The sequence below is a fragment of the Hibiscus syriacus genome, unplaced genomic scaffold, assembly GCF_006381635.1.
Source record: "Hibiscus syriacus cultivar Baekdansim isolate YM2019G1 unplaced genomic scaffold, ASM638163v2 tig00111356_pilon, whole genome shotgun sequence".
NCBI lineage: Eukaryota > Viridiplantae > Streptophyta > Magnoliopsida > Malvales > Malvaceae > Hibiscus > Hibiscus syriacus.
In genome coordinates this window covers 334,636-349,319 of record NW_024063068.1, presented here as the reverse complement: position 1 = coordinate 349,319, position 14,684 = coordinate 334,636, and the positions used below count along the sequence as shown (strand labels likewise).

Genomic DNA, 14,684 nt, shown 5'->3' with positions numbered 1-14,684 from the left:
TTCCATAGTTCATAAATTTTGTTGCGTAAAGTAGTGTAGCCGATTCTCCTCCCAGGGAGTTTGACGACCACAATTTGATTGAAACTCTGCACAGCCAAGTCTTGAATACGTTGAGAAAATTCAATTGACATCACGCCATCCATTACGCTTCGGGATACATCACCATCAAACAATTCAATCTCTTCATCATCGATGATGGATTTGGTTGTATTCGGGTCAGAGGGATTGTCCCCCATTGAAGTATCCTTGTAAGAGAGATTCGGGACTCCTGCAGGTGCAGTTAGGGAAGGAGTTGTCGTAGAAACAACTGGGGGATTGGGATTACGGTTACCTGGGCTATTGCATGATGCAAGCGGGGTTGAAGGCACATGGTCGGGGTGCTCATGCTACGAAGATTTTGCTTCCATCGGAGCGGCTGCATCATCTGATTGGTCATCATCAGTTCGACGAGGCTTTTTGCAGGACCGACCTTCATCATAGGACAGTGGAATAGGGTTGCTGGAGGCGGACATGTCTTTTCCGAAAGAATAGTAGCGTCCATTAGGATTTTTTTCCTGTAATTCTTTAATTTAGCTTAAAATTAGTAAACCCATTCAATAATACGCTTTGATTATTTATAAAATTATATGAATACCTATGCATAAGTTAATTGACCTAAAAGAGGTTTGGTTCAAATGTATTTTATATTAAATATTTTATTCAAAAATTTGATGCTCCGTGTTTTTTGTTGTGAAAAAAGTAAAAAAAAAAAGAGAATGAAGTGTAAAGATAAGGATTTAGAAATAAAAAAAGAAAATCAAAACATCGTTTCTTAATTGGCTTAAGTATACAAAAGGTGTCTAACTTATGCATTTTTTTTAGTTTAGTGCTTAACATTTATTTCGTTTCAATTTTGTGACAAACGTTACTCATTTTGGTGCCTGGGCCGTCAACGAAGTTAATTTCTCCCGTTAAGTGACACGTGTCACAACTTGGTAATTTTAAAAATTTTATTTAAAATTTAAAATTATATATATTTATTTAAAAAGAAAACACAAATTTTGAAATAAATCCAAAACTTTGAAAACCTTCATTTCAACCCCTAAAGCCATGTCGGTCGTCACCTTTTGCTATCGACAAAGCTCCATCAGACCTCCCCTCCCCCGACGACCAGAACCCCTTGAAATCGTGATCGATCGACGTTCGATCGACCGTCGAAGTTGCCTAGGATCACAATTTTCATCCTAGTGTTCGCGGGGTATAAAACGTTGATTTGTAATCGATCAGACACAATTTCATGGGGGTTTTGGTCGCTAAAGGGAGGGGAGGTCAGGTAGAGCCTTGTCGATGGCAAAAATGCAGCAGCTGACATGGGTTTAGGGGTTGAAATGAAGGTTTTCAAAGTTTTGGATTTATTTCAAAATTTGTATTTTCTTTTTTTAATATATATATATATAATTTTAATTTTTTAATTTAAATAAATTTTTTAAAATTATCAGGTTGTGACACGTGTCACTTAACGGGGGAAATTAACGCCGTTGACGGACCTGACACCAAAATGGGTAACATTTGTATCGTTAGGCACCAAACTAAAATAAAATAAACATTAAACACTAAACTGGAAAAGAGGCATATGTTGGGCACCTTTTATATACTTAAACCTTTTTAATTCAAATCTGGTTAGACATATGATCCCGATTATAAAATATTATTTTGTTGAATCCTTCAATTATTAAAAAATATGAAATGATCCTTTGACTATATGACGTCATTTGTTGAGTTCCTCGACTATTAAAAGTTATAAAATAGTCACCTGAATGTTTTAAAGTCATTTTTTTTTGTTAAAAACTTTATAGTAGTTTGAGTTAGATGTTAACATGTTGACTATGATATGATAAAATCTATCCAAAAATTTCAAATGTTATCATATCTCAATCAACATGTTAACATCCAACTCAGACTATCATCAAATTTTTAATGAAAAAGGACTAGTTTGGAATATATGAATAGTCGAGTGACCATTTTGTAAATTTGAATAGTCGAAGCACTCAACAAAGCAACACTATATAGTCAGAGAATCATTTTATAACTTTTAATATTAGTAGACTTAACAAAATCCATAGTCATCGACATTAGGCATATCCATAAATTCTGGCCCATACATTGCACCTTAGTCAGCTTCATACATGTGTGCTGGAGGTTCAGTGTGTACCGTATTTGTGGGAACTTCATCTACATCATCATCATCAGAGTATATGTTGAACTACGATAATTTTGGGTGAACGACTAGTCCAGTCTCAGCACCATATGCACCTGACTCACAAAGAGGTTCTTCTGGTGGAGATGAGGGTTCCTCCACGCTGTTGACATTTAGGTTGAACAAGCTAGTGGTTGCATGCCTTCCACTTAAACTTGAAGGCATCTCGATATTGTGGTCGAAGAAACTCACAGTTGAATGCCTCCCCCCAGAGCTTGAAGGCATCGTGTCAAAGAAATTGGCAGATGAATGCCTTCCCCTTGAATTGGATGCGATGTTGCCATACGGATAGTTTGTGGAGCCACCTCGGTAAAGATCGTAAGAAGTTGCTGATGCATGTCTTCCCATTGAACTTGATGTGATGGCACCATGATGCGAATTTCCCATTATTGCATTAAAATCATTACACATTACTGTAGTTGGGCTGTCAACTTGATCAGCTTGTTGAGCCAGCCCATAATGGGAGCATAATGACATACCACGAACAACACACTTCAATAAATTTCGCATACTTCTCTGTATCGGCGTCTGAATAATGATTTTGATAATCAACCATCATTGCAACATCGTCATCATTCGATGGTTCGAACGCTATATAAGTTAACGGAAACACCGATGCTGGAAATTTGTACTGAAGCGAGGATAGTCTTCTAGTACTTCCAACATGAACATTCCTTGAAATCTTTGTTATCAACTCCTCAAGAGTTATGTTTCTCTTGAAGGATATTTTGATAGAATGATTTGATGTGAACACGACGCCTATTTTATCTTCCCGAATTTCTCCATCATAGTAAATAATAGCTAAAATACACGTAATTCTAATAGTTTGAAAGATTGAGAGTCTTATATCTACAAAAAAAAAAAATAGTTGAATACACCTAATTAAATAAATAGTATATGAATTAAAATATTACCTAATAAATTTTTATAATTTTTCACAATGATTTAAATAATATAATTTTATAATGTTACTATATCAGCAAAAATGTCTCGATGTATGATCTCACTTTCCAATTTTACAACCACAAAAATAATAGAAAATAATTAGTACAATAATTTTTTTTCAAATAATCATATATAAAATAAATATAATATATTTAAAAAAATTACCTTACAAAAAAAATCGAAGGAATTGGTGAAGAAAATATAGAAGGAATTGATGTGGAGATGTTTAGGGTTGAAGGGGTGTTATTTATAGGCAAAGGGAGAGTTTAAAGGCCGAGATATGCGGAACCAATAATGAAAGGCGAGGATAACTTACTGTCACGTGTTAGATACCCCATAAAGGTGCGGATGATGATTCGCGCCTTACCTGAGGTGGCGTCGGTCATCCCTGCCTTTCATGAAATTGCGCCAACTCGGACAAAACCCCGAAAAGGCGCGGATCGTGAAAGGGTGCTAGATCGGTAAAATTTGACGAAATAGTGCCTAACAGGTAATTATTTCATGTCAGGGTTATTTTTGGGTAAAACCACCTCATATAAAACTCTAATTTAATATTTCTTTCCTAAAATTAAAACAAATCAATTGAATCTCTTTAATTTTGGTCTTTCTAAATTTCCCTCATCAATTTACCAAATCTCTTTCCCGATTTTCCATATCTATGGAAAATTTTATTAACTTTATTTTTTTCTCTTCAAAACTCAATCAAAGGAAAAAATTAAGTATAATTAACATGCTTCTTTTCTCTTCCATATTTCACAATTCCTCTGAAAATTATTACTTGATCACTTTTTAATATTTTTCGTATTTCTCACAAACACAAAGTCACAATTGTTTATCATCAATTGTGGTACTTGAATCATATTGAAAATTGATCTTAAAATTCTAGGTAGATCATATTTTCAAATACTTTCATTTGATTTTTATATATATTTTCAAATTCTATATATGATCGTTCTTTTATTTCCAAATATTATGTTATGTATTGAGAAAAATGTGTTGGAAGCATTGATGTTGATACTATCATCAATGATTTTGTATCGATATTCAAAGACAATATTTTTATAAGTATTTATATGCTTAAATATATTTTTTGACATTTTTGATATTGTAATGAATTACCATTTGTTTAATTTAATAAAAAAATTCTAATAGAAAATTTTATGTCATGCATTTCTTAAATTTCTTTTAAATTAAGAGTATTTTTTATTTTCATCCCGAGCCAAAAAATAGTTAGGACTAGTCTTGCTAGATTATAAGGTGAAAGAGAAGAAAAGAAAACAAAAAAATTTGTTGTAACTAGAAAGTAATTAGTCAGTGAGCTATTTGTTTATAGGCAGGTAGTTCTTGCTGGACTTTTTAACATTTGTATATATACCATTGTACTTGTAAAGTTATAAACAACCTGAGGAATTCTTACATTTGTTTCTAGTATTCACATGCGGATTGTAAGAAAGAGAACTATGTTGATTTGCTACACCCTTAATGGGAAAGGTGTAATACGATAGTGTTATCGTGAATTCTCAATTTAGTAAGGAGCTTTCAGCCAGAACAATTTATGCTTCCAGTGCTGCACTTGTTTGGTAGGATCTTAAGGAAAAGTTTGACAAGATAGATGGCTTTAGGGTTTATTTTTTGCATCATGAAATTGAAACTTTAACTCAGAGAAGATGACTGTTTCTTTTTATTTCAATCGTCTTAAGCTGTTGTGGGATGAGTATCGTACTCTCATTCCTCTCACAACTTTTGAATGTGAAATCTATAAGCAGAATTTCAAGCACACGATCCGACAGAAGCTTTTTCAGTTCTTGATGGGTTTCAATGAGACGGACTCAGCGATCCGTTGTCAAATTTTGATTATGTAACACTACCTAGTATTGTTCCCTTTGCTCAAAAGGAATCCCGAATGCACAGTTATTTGGTATTGTTCCCTTTCCAAAGATTGCAGTCATGCTTTCCTCTTCTGCTAATAATTTGGATCGTAGGAGGTTCAATGGGGTTTGTGATTTTTGTAAGATTCGTGATCGAAAGCGTAAGAGCTGTTATCTACTCATTGGATATCTTACAGACTTTAAATTCACGAGGAAATGAGGTACTGCTATGTCTAATAATGCTAAGGTCTGTGATTCATCCGATTCTGATCCTAAGGTAGATTTCAGTGTTGCACCTGCTTCGCCTTTGTCAGCTGACACACCTTTCTTTACCAAGGAACAATACGACCAGATACTGAATCACTTGAATAAAGCTCCTGCACAGGATTCAACTATTAGTCTGGCAGGTATTGACTCTTATTGTCTTTCTATTTCAGACAACTCACCTCATTGGATTCTAGATACATGTGCTACAATCACATGATATCGGTTTATCAGGGTTTAAAATCTCCAATTTCATTCTCTTCTGATTCACATTTTGAACACCTCCCGAACGATAATACTGTATCTGTCAATTCCATAGGGTCTCATGTTTTCAAGTTTGGTCGTACTATTTCAAATGTTTTTTTAATTCTAATTTTTAAGCACAACCCGTCTTAGGGAAATGATGACATGCGACAGTCTTAATATACAGTTAAAAAAAGGTGTTACCGGTTTTGTTATTATTTAAATAACAAAACCGGTAATAAATTACCGGAAACATTATTATTTATACCAGTTTTGTTATTATTGGGAATTTTTGTTATTTTTTCTACCGGTTTTGTTATTGTTGGACACTTTACCGGAAATGTTAAAAAACATTGATGTTTTAGGTAAAAATAACAATGTTTTAGGTAATTTTTTTACCGGTTTTGTTATTTAAATAATAACAAAACCGGTAACGTCTTTTTTTAGTTATATATTAAGGATGCCGCAATATAGAACTTCCTTCCGCTTTCTGTTTCAAAATTGACCAGATATCTCAGCTCTTCAATTAGTTTTTTCCCTGATTTCTGCGTTTTGCAGGGTCTTTCCAATGGAAGGACTTGGTAGAGAACAAAATGACATACCTGTTTGATTCATCAAGTCTTGATTCTGGTTTTTCCACATCTGCTTATTGCACTTCCTCTTTTTCTTTTCCATAAAAATAGACTTTGTTATCTCACTATTGTATGAGCAGTTCTCTGCATAATAAAACAAACCTTTGGCATGCTCGTTTGGGGGTATGTTGCCTCTTGTAAACTGTCTAAAATAGATTTTCTTAAGTCTCATACCTTTAATACTCATACTTTACATAATTGTGATATCTGTCACATAGCCAAACAAACCAGATTACCTTTTTCTCTTAGTCTTTCTAGGTCAAGTGATCCCTTTAATTTCCTTGTCAAATTTTGGGGTGAGTGTATCGAGACAACCTGCTATCTTGTTAACAGGTTACATTATTCCATTATTTAAGATAAAAGCCTTTTTGAGATTCTTTATGAAGAAAAATCCCAATCTACCCCATTTGAGAATTTTTAGTTACCTCTGTTATGCAACACAAACAAAATTTCAAGATAAATTTTCATCAAACGCTATTCCATCAGTCCATATGGGTTAATCTTCTACTCAAAAAAGGTACATCCTTTTTAATCTTGAAGCAAAAGTTTTTTTTGTTAGTAGGGATGTTCGTTTTCATAAAACTATTTTCCCTTTTCACTTTCCAATAAAATAAACTTATTCTTTTTCCCCTTACAACATCATTATCCTGATTTTGAATTTTTACATCTTCCTTCTACCTCTTCATAACCTCCTTCATCACCATTGGTTCTCCCTACCGATTCTTCTTTACTTGGGGTATCTCTCATAGTTCTTTTTTCTTCTACACCTGTTAATTCTTATATCTTGGCTATAGTCTCTCCCACTGTCAATTCTTCACCGGTTCCTTCCTTGCTTGCTTATGTTCCCACTGCTTCAACTAGTGCACCTATTTCACCAGTTCAACCGATTGTTCTTCCTCAAACCAGAAAGTTTGCCAGAACCTTCAAACCACCAAACTAGTTACATGACTATGTATGTTCTTGCCAATCTTCATCTCCTTCAGGTCAGTATCCTATTTCTAAACAGCTTTCTTATTTTCATTAACCACCACATACATAGTCTTTTCTAACTTCCACTTCTTTTTTAATTAAGCCAAAAACTTACTTTCAAGCCATTAAAAATCTAGTTTGGGTCAGAACCATGGAAAATGAAATTCTTGCCCTGGAATTAAATAATGCTTGGTTTGTAGTTCATTTACCTCCAAGCAAGTCTCTAATTGGTTGCAAATACGTTTTTTGAATCAAGCATAAAGCAAATGGGGAATTGGAGCGTTATAAACCTCGCCTTGTAGCTAAAGGGTACATTTAAAGAGAAGATGTAATATACTTTCTCACCTGTGGCCAAGATGGTCACTGTTAGAACTGTTTTGTCCTTAGCTCCCATCTACAATTGGCCTCTCTATTAAATTGATGTCTTCAATGTTTTTCTTCAAGGGGACTTAGTTGAAGAAGTGTATATGACTTTACTTGAAGGTGTCTACAACGAGGGAAGTCTCAGGTTTACAGGCTGTAATCACTACAAGTTACCAGCAAAGCAAGCAAGACTACTCTCTTTTCACAAAGAATGAAGGTATTAGATAGTTATAATGCTCATTTATGTAGATGACTTAATCATCACTAGAAACGATGACAATTTGGTTGCATAATTGAAAGAAATCCTAAATCAAAATTTTAAGATGACATATTTAGTAAATTTGAAGTTTTTTCTAGGATTGGAAATCTTGAGATCCAAGGAACGAATCCTCCTTAATCAAAGGAAGTATGCTATGGAATTAATTGAAGATAGTGGAACTAAGGGAGCTAAGCCTGTTCTAACTCCTCTTGAGTAGAATAAAAAGTTCACAAGAATAGAGTATGACCAAGGCATAAAGAAAGAGAGTTAGGATGAGATCTTGCAACATAAATCTATCTTCCATAGAATGATAGGAAGGCTGATTTACTTGACTCATACTAAGCCATATATAGCCTATGTTGTCCATCATTTGAGTCAATTTATGCAATAACCAAAGAATAGTCACCTTGAAGCAGCCCTTAGGACAATCAAATATGTTAAGGATAATCCTGGACAAAGTATCTTGTTGAGTTCTTCAAGTACATGTGAATTGATTGCTTAATGTGATTCTGACTAGGCCTCTTTCCCCATGACAAGAAAATCTATAAGAGGTTTTTGTGTTAACTTAGGTGCTTCACTGATTTCTTGAAAAGCTAAAAAACAGAACACGGTGGCCAGGCCATCTGCTAAAGTAGAGTATAAGAGTATGGCTGAAAACTTAACATCGACCTTGAAATTCAAGTCTATTAGGAATCTATACTATTGCATTATTATTCTCTCTCTATATATGATATCTATCTTTGATTTCAATATTTTTTATTAATTTCAGTATCACAATGCAAAGCAAAGGGTGCATTCACTACAACAAAAATGTTCTTTAGCGGCGTTTTTTAAGTATTATAGCGGCGTTTTTTTAAGTATTATAGCGGCGTTTTTAAGCGCCGCTAAAAGCACATGCGGCGATAGCAAAAACGCCGCAAGAAGCGCCGGCAATACCAGCGTCGCTAAAGTTAGCGGCGTTTGTGGAAAAAAAAACGCCGCAATAGGTCGAAATCTATAGCGGCATTTTTTGAGAAAACGCCGCAAAAGGTCTGATCTATAGCGGCGTTTTTGGAACAAACGCCGCAATAGGTCGAGATCTATAACGGCGTTTTTATAGAAAACGCCACAAATTGTCGGATCTATAGCGGCGTTCCAAAAATGCCGCAAAAGGTCAGATCTATAGTGGCGTTTTAGGAACAAACGCTGCAGAAGGTCGAGATATATAGCGACGTTTTTGGAATAAACGCCGTAAAAATTCAGATCTATAGCGGCGTTTTTGGATGCAAACGCCACTAATTATCGTTCTTGTTCTAAGATTAATTTATATTTTGCATATTTCATTTCTTCTCTACATCACCTAAATTTATTATCATGTAGCTTTATCTAATTGATATCAACCATAAATTTAAACAAAATAAATTAAAATTTATAAACATTAAAATTAAAAGTAATGTAGTTTGATATTGTTCTCTAGAATTTAGTCTAGCTACTTTCACTTTCAATTAAAAAAAATATTATTCACTAGAAATTCACCAAATAAATCCCCTAGCTCCGGTTCACCAAGAAGACTCCTTGCGCGCTTCAATGCTTCACTTGAAATAGATAACGAAGTAGCAAATTGTTTCTTACATGCATCGTATGAGTCTTCCCACTGCTTGTCACGCCATAAGCAAATATGGTGTCTGTGAACAAAATTTAACACTGTAAAATAAAAGAACAAGTTTTGAGAAAATACAAATTAAACGCCATAACTTTCGATATCAACCCACAATTTCTGATGCAAAACTGTGAGTACTATTCAGAGAAGGCCAAAGCATAGGATACCTAAGCAATTAAATCGTTCCAGAAATCTAAACTAAGTTTTCCTATATTAAAATGGCCTTCCTACAAAGTGATTATGATGTGGAATCCTGAATGGGGAAGCCATTAAATAAACATCATGCTACAAGCATAAAATAAAAACCTCACTTCTGAAAGAAAGAAACCTGTATAATATCCTTAGGCCAACGTGTTAAAACTGCTTCAATGAACTCATCAATAATTGATAGATACTTTTCCCCTTCTAACCTAGGTTGTCTTAGTCCTAAATCTGTACAAACCCAAAAAAAAAGTCAAAAGAAACTTAACAATATGTTAAAAAAAGTAACAGAAAGCATTTCATATGTTCCAGTCTATGCAGGGAATAACTACATAAGAACAAAGTAATTAAATACATTTTTTACTCACAAAGTGGGTTGTCAATTAGCTTTAGATTGTTAGTACCAACATCTACCATAACTGGGTGTATCTGTCAAAGACATATTGATTGAATTATTAAAGTTATAACACAAGAAAAGAGAGTTGCCATGTCAAAAAAAAGTTGAAAATGTAAAATACAATAATAACAGGGAACAAATATTTACAGGTAGATATAAACCAAATAGTTGCAAATAAGCTCACATGCATATAACAGAGAGCTTCAACTGATGGTTAAACATATCAAATACAACCAACATCCCAACACAAGTATGAAAATGGTCGCAAATGGTTAAACTTCCCAAGCATACACATAAAAAATTCTTACCTTTAACTCGTCTCTACGTACAAAATGCTGCTGATCACCCCTTATCCTGCATAACGATAAACAGATTCCATCGATCATCACTTCAGCACCTTAAACCCTATTGTTTGAAGCTCAGATGAAAATGATGGATTTTGTTTCAAGCAGGAAGATTAAAGGATTATGAATAAGAATATTTCGACAACCAGGAAAGGCAAGGATCATACGTGTCAAGAATAAGACGTTCATAAGCTTCTGAGATCGTAACACCTTGATAGTGTTGCCTGTATGAAAAATCCAGTTCACTTTGCACCGTTGAGAACTCCAGACCAGGCTGCTTCACCTACAACATAAGCAAAATGCAAATCAATATACATGCATAAAGATCTTGCAATAAATTATAGCAACGGTTTCCTAGCTTAAACTAAAAACGCAGGATCCTGACACTAATGGTTGGCTGCATGAGCAGTTTTCGTAGAACACCACTTCGAATATCAGTAAATCTAGAACATCGATATGGATGTTTCTAAATATGATAAAATGAAGAAGGGGCATCAAGTATTCAGGATTGGTTCTCAACAGTGCCTAAAGGTTTCCACAAGGAGAATCGGAACATCTGCATGATTGACAACTGAAGATTTACGATTATGTGAAAAGGTAACCGTTGGTTCTGAAATATATGTTCAAATTTAGGACAAAAATAGCAGAACTTATTGATTTCTCTTGATGCATAAAGGAAACTCTACAAGCAGGAAACTCTGCATACATGGAAATTATAGCTCTAATAGCTTTCAGATGGATACGATGAGTTAAGTGAACTCACTGTTAGTTTCATGTACATCTCTTCATAAGGTTGCAAGCGTATGATAAACTTATTTCTCCCTTGCTTTTGACCTAAATAAAATGTCAGAATACTTCAAAAGAGTTGCAGCTCTACTAAAACAAGCAATCATATAAATGAAGTTCCAAATAATCTTATAGATCTACTGTCATACATTGGAATATATCCCCAAGAACCTCCTTAAATTGAATGTGTATCTCCGCCTTTCTTGAATTCAAAGCTTTCCTTGCCTTTAGTATAAATGGAACACTTGACACAAATCAATCAGTGGAATTAGAAAATCCAGTGAGAAGCTCAAATTAAATTTATGCTTCGCTTGATCCAATGGAAAAGCACACAAACCAGTGACCAACAGATTTTCAGACATGGAAAGATAAAGTAACATCAAATTACTAATGAGTTGTTAAGGTTTTCCAGGGCTGAGGCACCAAAAAGAGATTTTTATGAGAGAAAATAACAAATGGAAAGATACAACTATACTACCTTCCCATCTTTCATTATGTAAACGTAGAATAACAGTTGCAAATGTAGAATAACGATATCATATTGTTTCATCTTGGAGACTGCTCCAAGCAGATGGTTGAAAGCCACAATTGAGGGCAAGTTTCTCATTAAAATCATGAAATTGAAAAAACCCAGAGCTTCATCAAGCTCAAAGGATCTCGATTTACACTTATCTATGACCAATGTCTCCAGATGGGTGGGTTTAGACATACCCATATTCACATTTTCAACAATTTCTCTACAAGCTTCAAAACCCGACTTTCTAATATGAAAACCCCAATCCTGTAACAGAATCTGACATGATAATTTTACAAACCACTTAAAGCTTATCTCAGTACTGATCTATTTGTTACTAAACATACTATAAGCTATAGTCATTTCTAATTTATAGCAAAACTTAATAAGAATTAAGGATGAATTATAGATAAACTGTAAGCATTTTTATTTCCAACGCAAGCTAAAATCACTAAAAAATAAACAAATCAAGCCAATAATTTTAACCACTTCCATAACCTGAAATGAGCATATAAAAAAACCCTAAAATATAGTAAAATTTACTAACCAGGCCTTTCAGGATTCAAATTGGTTTGACGAAGAGCCATTTTGCCAAAAGAAAAAATAACATTCAAGCAAGAGCGAAACCAATCAACAAGAGCAGAAGTAGCGCGAGCGAAACCAACAATCAGTTTCCAAAAGAAAAAGAGAGGTAAAAACCCTAATTTGAAAGAGAATAAAAATTCGTATAACTAATTAGATAGAAAAAATAGTTTTAGAATTTACAGATGGAGAGCCTCGAGGAACTTGTTGTTCGGGTTCAGTCCAGTTCCCTCTGGACTTATATCTCATTTTACTTTTGGTCTAAATGTATTGGGAGCAACCCAAAGCAGTGGCACGGGAGGCAGAGCACTAAGAGAGGTGTAGTGGTGGTGAAGCAGGAAATTTGAATTAAGTGGTGGTGAAGTAGAGAGGGAAGAGAGAAGATAGAACATTTTTATTTTTCAGAAAGGGAGGGAGCCAGAATGAAAAAATAGGTGAAAGGGAAAACATGAAAAAGGATGCGGGAATTGTAAACTTTAAACTTTAGCAGCATTTTTAAACACAAACGCCACTAAAGTATGAGTCTATAGAGGCGTTTGTATAAAAATACCGCTAAAGAACGTATTTATAGTGGTGTTTGAATAAAAACGCCACTAAAGTACGTGTCTATAATGGCGTTTGTATAAAAACACCGCTAAATTACTACTCTTTTGCGGTGTTTGTATAAAAAACGCCGCTAAAGTACTACTCTGTTGCGTCGTTTGTTAAAAACGCATAATATATGAACCCTATTACGGCATTTTTATAAAAACGCCGCTAAAGTACTACTATGTCACGGAGTTTGTTTAAAAAATGCCACTATGGATGAAACTATTGCGGCGTTTGTATAAAAACGCCACTAAAGTACTACTCTGTTACGGCATTTTGTATAAAAACGCCACTAAAGTTACTATTTTATGGTGTTTGAAGTGTAAACGTCGTTATATGTTTAAAGTTAGTGGCGTTTACTCTCAAAACGCCGCTAAAAACGCCGCTGTATAACAGTTTTGCTGTAGTGATTGTTTGTCCCAACAAACATTTCACAAGTGGTTGACAAGTGAGAAAAATGACAAGTTTAACGTTAAGTGGTGTCACAAGTGGTTAATAAGTGAGAAAAATGACAAGTTTAACGTTAAGTGGTGCAAAATACACAACTCTTGATTTTTTGTCTACTAGGTAACCCTTTTACAAAGATCAAACCTGCTTGCAATGAAATCTCACTCTATATCTTCCTTTTCTCCAAATATATTTCTAGTCCTATAACTCCTAGACCACCATATACGTTACGACTAAATCTAATGGATTACAAAAAATTCTCCAAAAAATTCTTTAATACTTTAAAATCATAATATGATAAAAACGATAATAAAAACGTAAAATATGACAAGTAATATAAATATCACATAACCAGTATTGAAGTAACTAAGACATCAGTAGTAAAGTAAAGTACGTTATAACACATATATTTCAAATATAGGCATATGCCACTGGAAAAAAGGTAATCGGGAATGAACTCATCTCCCGTATCTCCAACTAGAGTGGCACGACTCTTCTTAAAGCACTCTTGACTATGGGCAGGATCATTTGCCATAACTCATGCGTTTCCAAGAAACAGAAGAGTCAACATTGCCATTTCTAGACATTTAAGTACACTTGACACTCTAGAGGCATGTACTTCATTGACACCTAACAACTCTAACATGTGGGTTATAGGAAAGATTGACACTGACACTCTGATACCACTAAATGTTACACACTAATCCAATCCGATCCGATCTGAAATTCGGAGGATTATAATATTAAACAGAACCGCGCTAACCTTTTTTATTTTTCTGAAATCATTAGACACATTCATACATTCAAACACGTTAAAATACCAAATATAATATGTTTACAAAAATACGAGGGAGCTCTCGACAATAGTCTCCAAAATATATAAGTTAAAATAAAGTTACGAATCAATATGACAATAGGGTCTATGAGAGTATATGCCCATTATAATGACTCGATTCTGGTGGGTAGTCAAGTTTGAGGGTACTTCAGGTAAGATAGGGGTCTCAAAGCATCATCATCTTACTATACCCTAGGCTAGATCCAGGTCATATAGCTTTTGCACCTTGCCAAGCTAGTATACTCCTCTCGAATACTCGAGATGCATCTAGGTCAATTATCGTCAGTACAACATCCAACTAGTGGTTCGAGTGCCTTAGCACTAGATTGGATATATATGGATAACCTTTATTCTACAACACATTCAACTTACAAGTAACTTGTATATCTTTATCATTTTTCGAGCATCAAACATAAAAGTATCAATACTCCTACATGGGTATCGATACTCCTCTTCCTAAGTTATTGGTATTTCCCCTAGTATCGATATCGAAATTACATTCGATGTTTTGGAAATTTTGATTTGTATCGATACTCATCGTGAGAGTATGTATACTCCTCCTAATTGTCGAT

General features: G+C 34.4%; 1 protein-coding gene across 1 annotated transcript; it reads right to left on the bottom strand.

Annotated features, from left to right (window-relative positions):
• Positions 1-9,725: 9,725 nt before the first annotated feature.
• On the bottom strand, positions 9,726-11,861 carry LOC120159285 (glucose-6-phosphate 1-dehydrogenase-like). Its single transcript, XM_039169919.1, has 5 exons — positions 11,625-11,861; positions 10,507-10,643; positions 10,325-10,370; positions 9,988-10,048; positions 9,726-9,850 (listed from the first exon to the last, which is right to left on the bottom strand). The coding sequence occupies exons 1-5, from the start codon at positions 11,859-11,861 to the stop codon at positions 9,726-9,728; spliced, it is 606 nt and encodes a 201-aa protein (XP_039025850.1).
• Positions 11,862-14,684: the final 2,823 nt, after the last annotated feature.

Excerpts from the sequence above, each read along its gene's own strand:
- LOC120159285 (XM_039169919.1), bottom strand. The coding sequence starts at position 11,861 with ATGGGTATGTCTAAACCCACCCATCTGGAGACATTGGTCATAGATAAG. Across the intron at positions 10,644-11,624 it reads ACATAATGAAAGATGGGAAG|GTGAAGCAGCCTGGTCTGGA; the intron begins GTAGTATAGTTG and ends CTTATGTTGTAG. Across the intron at positions 9,851-9,987 it reads GCTAATTGACAACCCACTTT|ATTTAGGACTAAGACAACCT; the intron begins GTGAGTAAAAAA and ends GGGTTTGTACAG.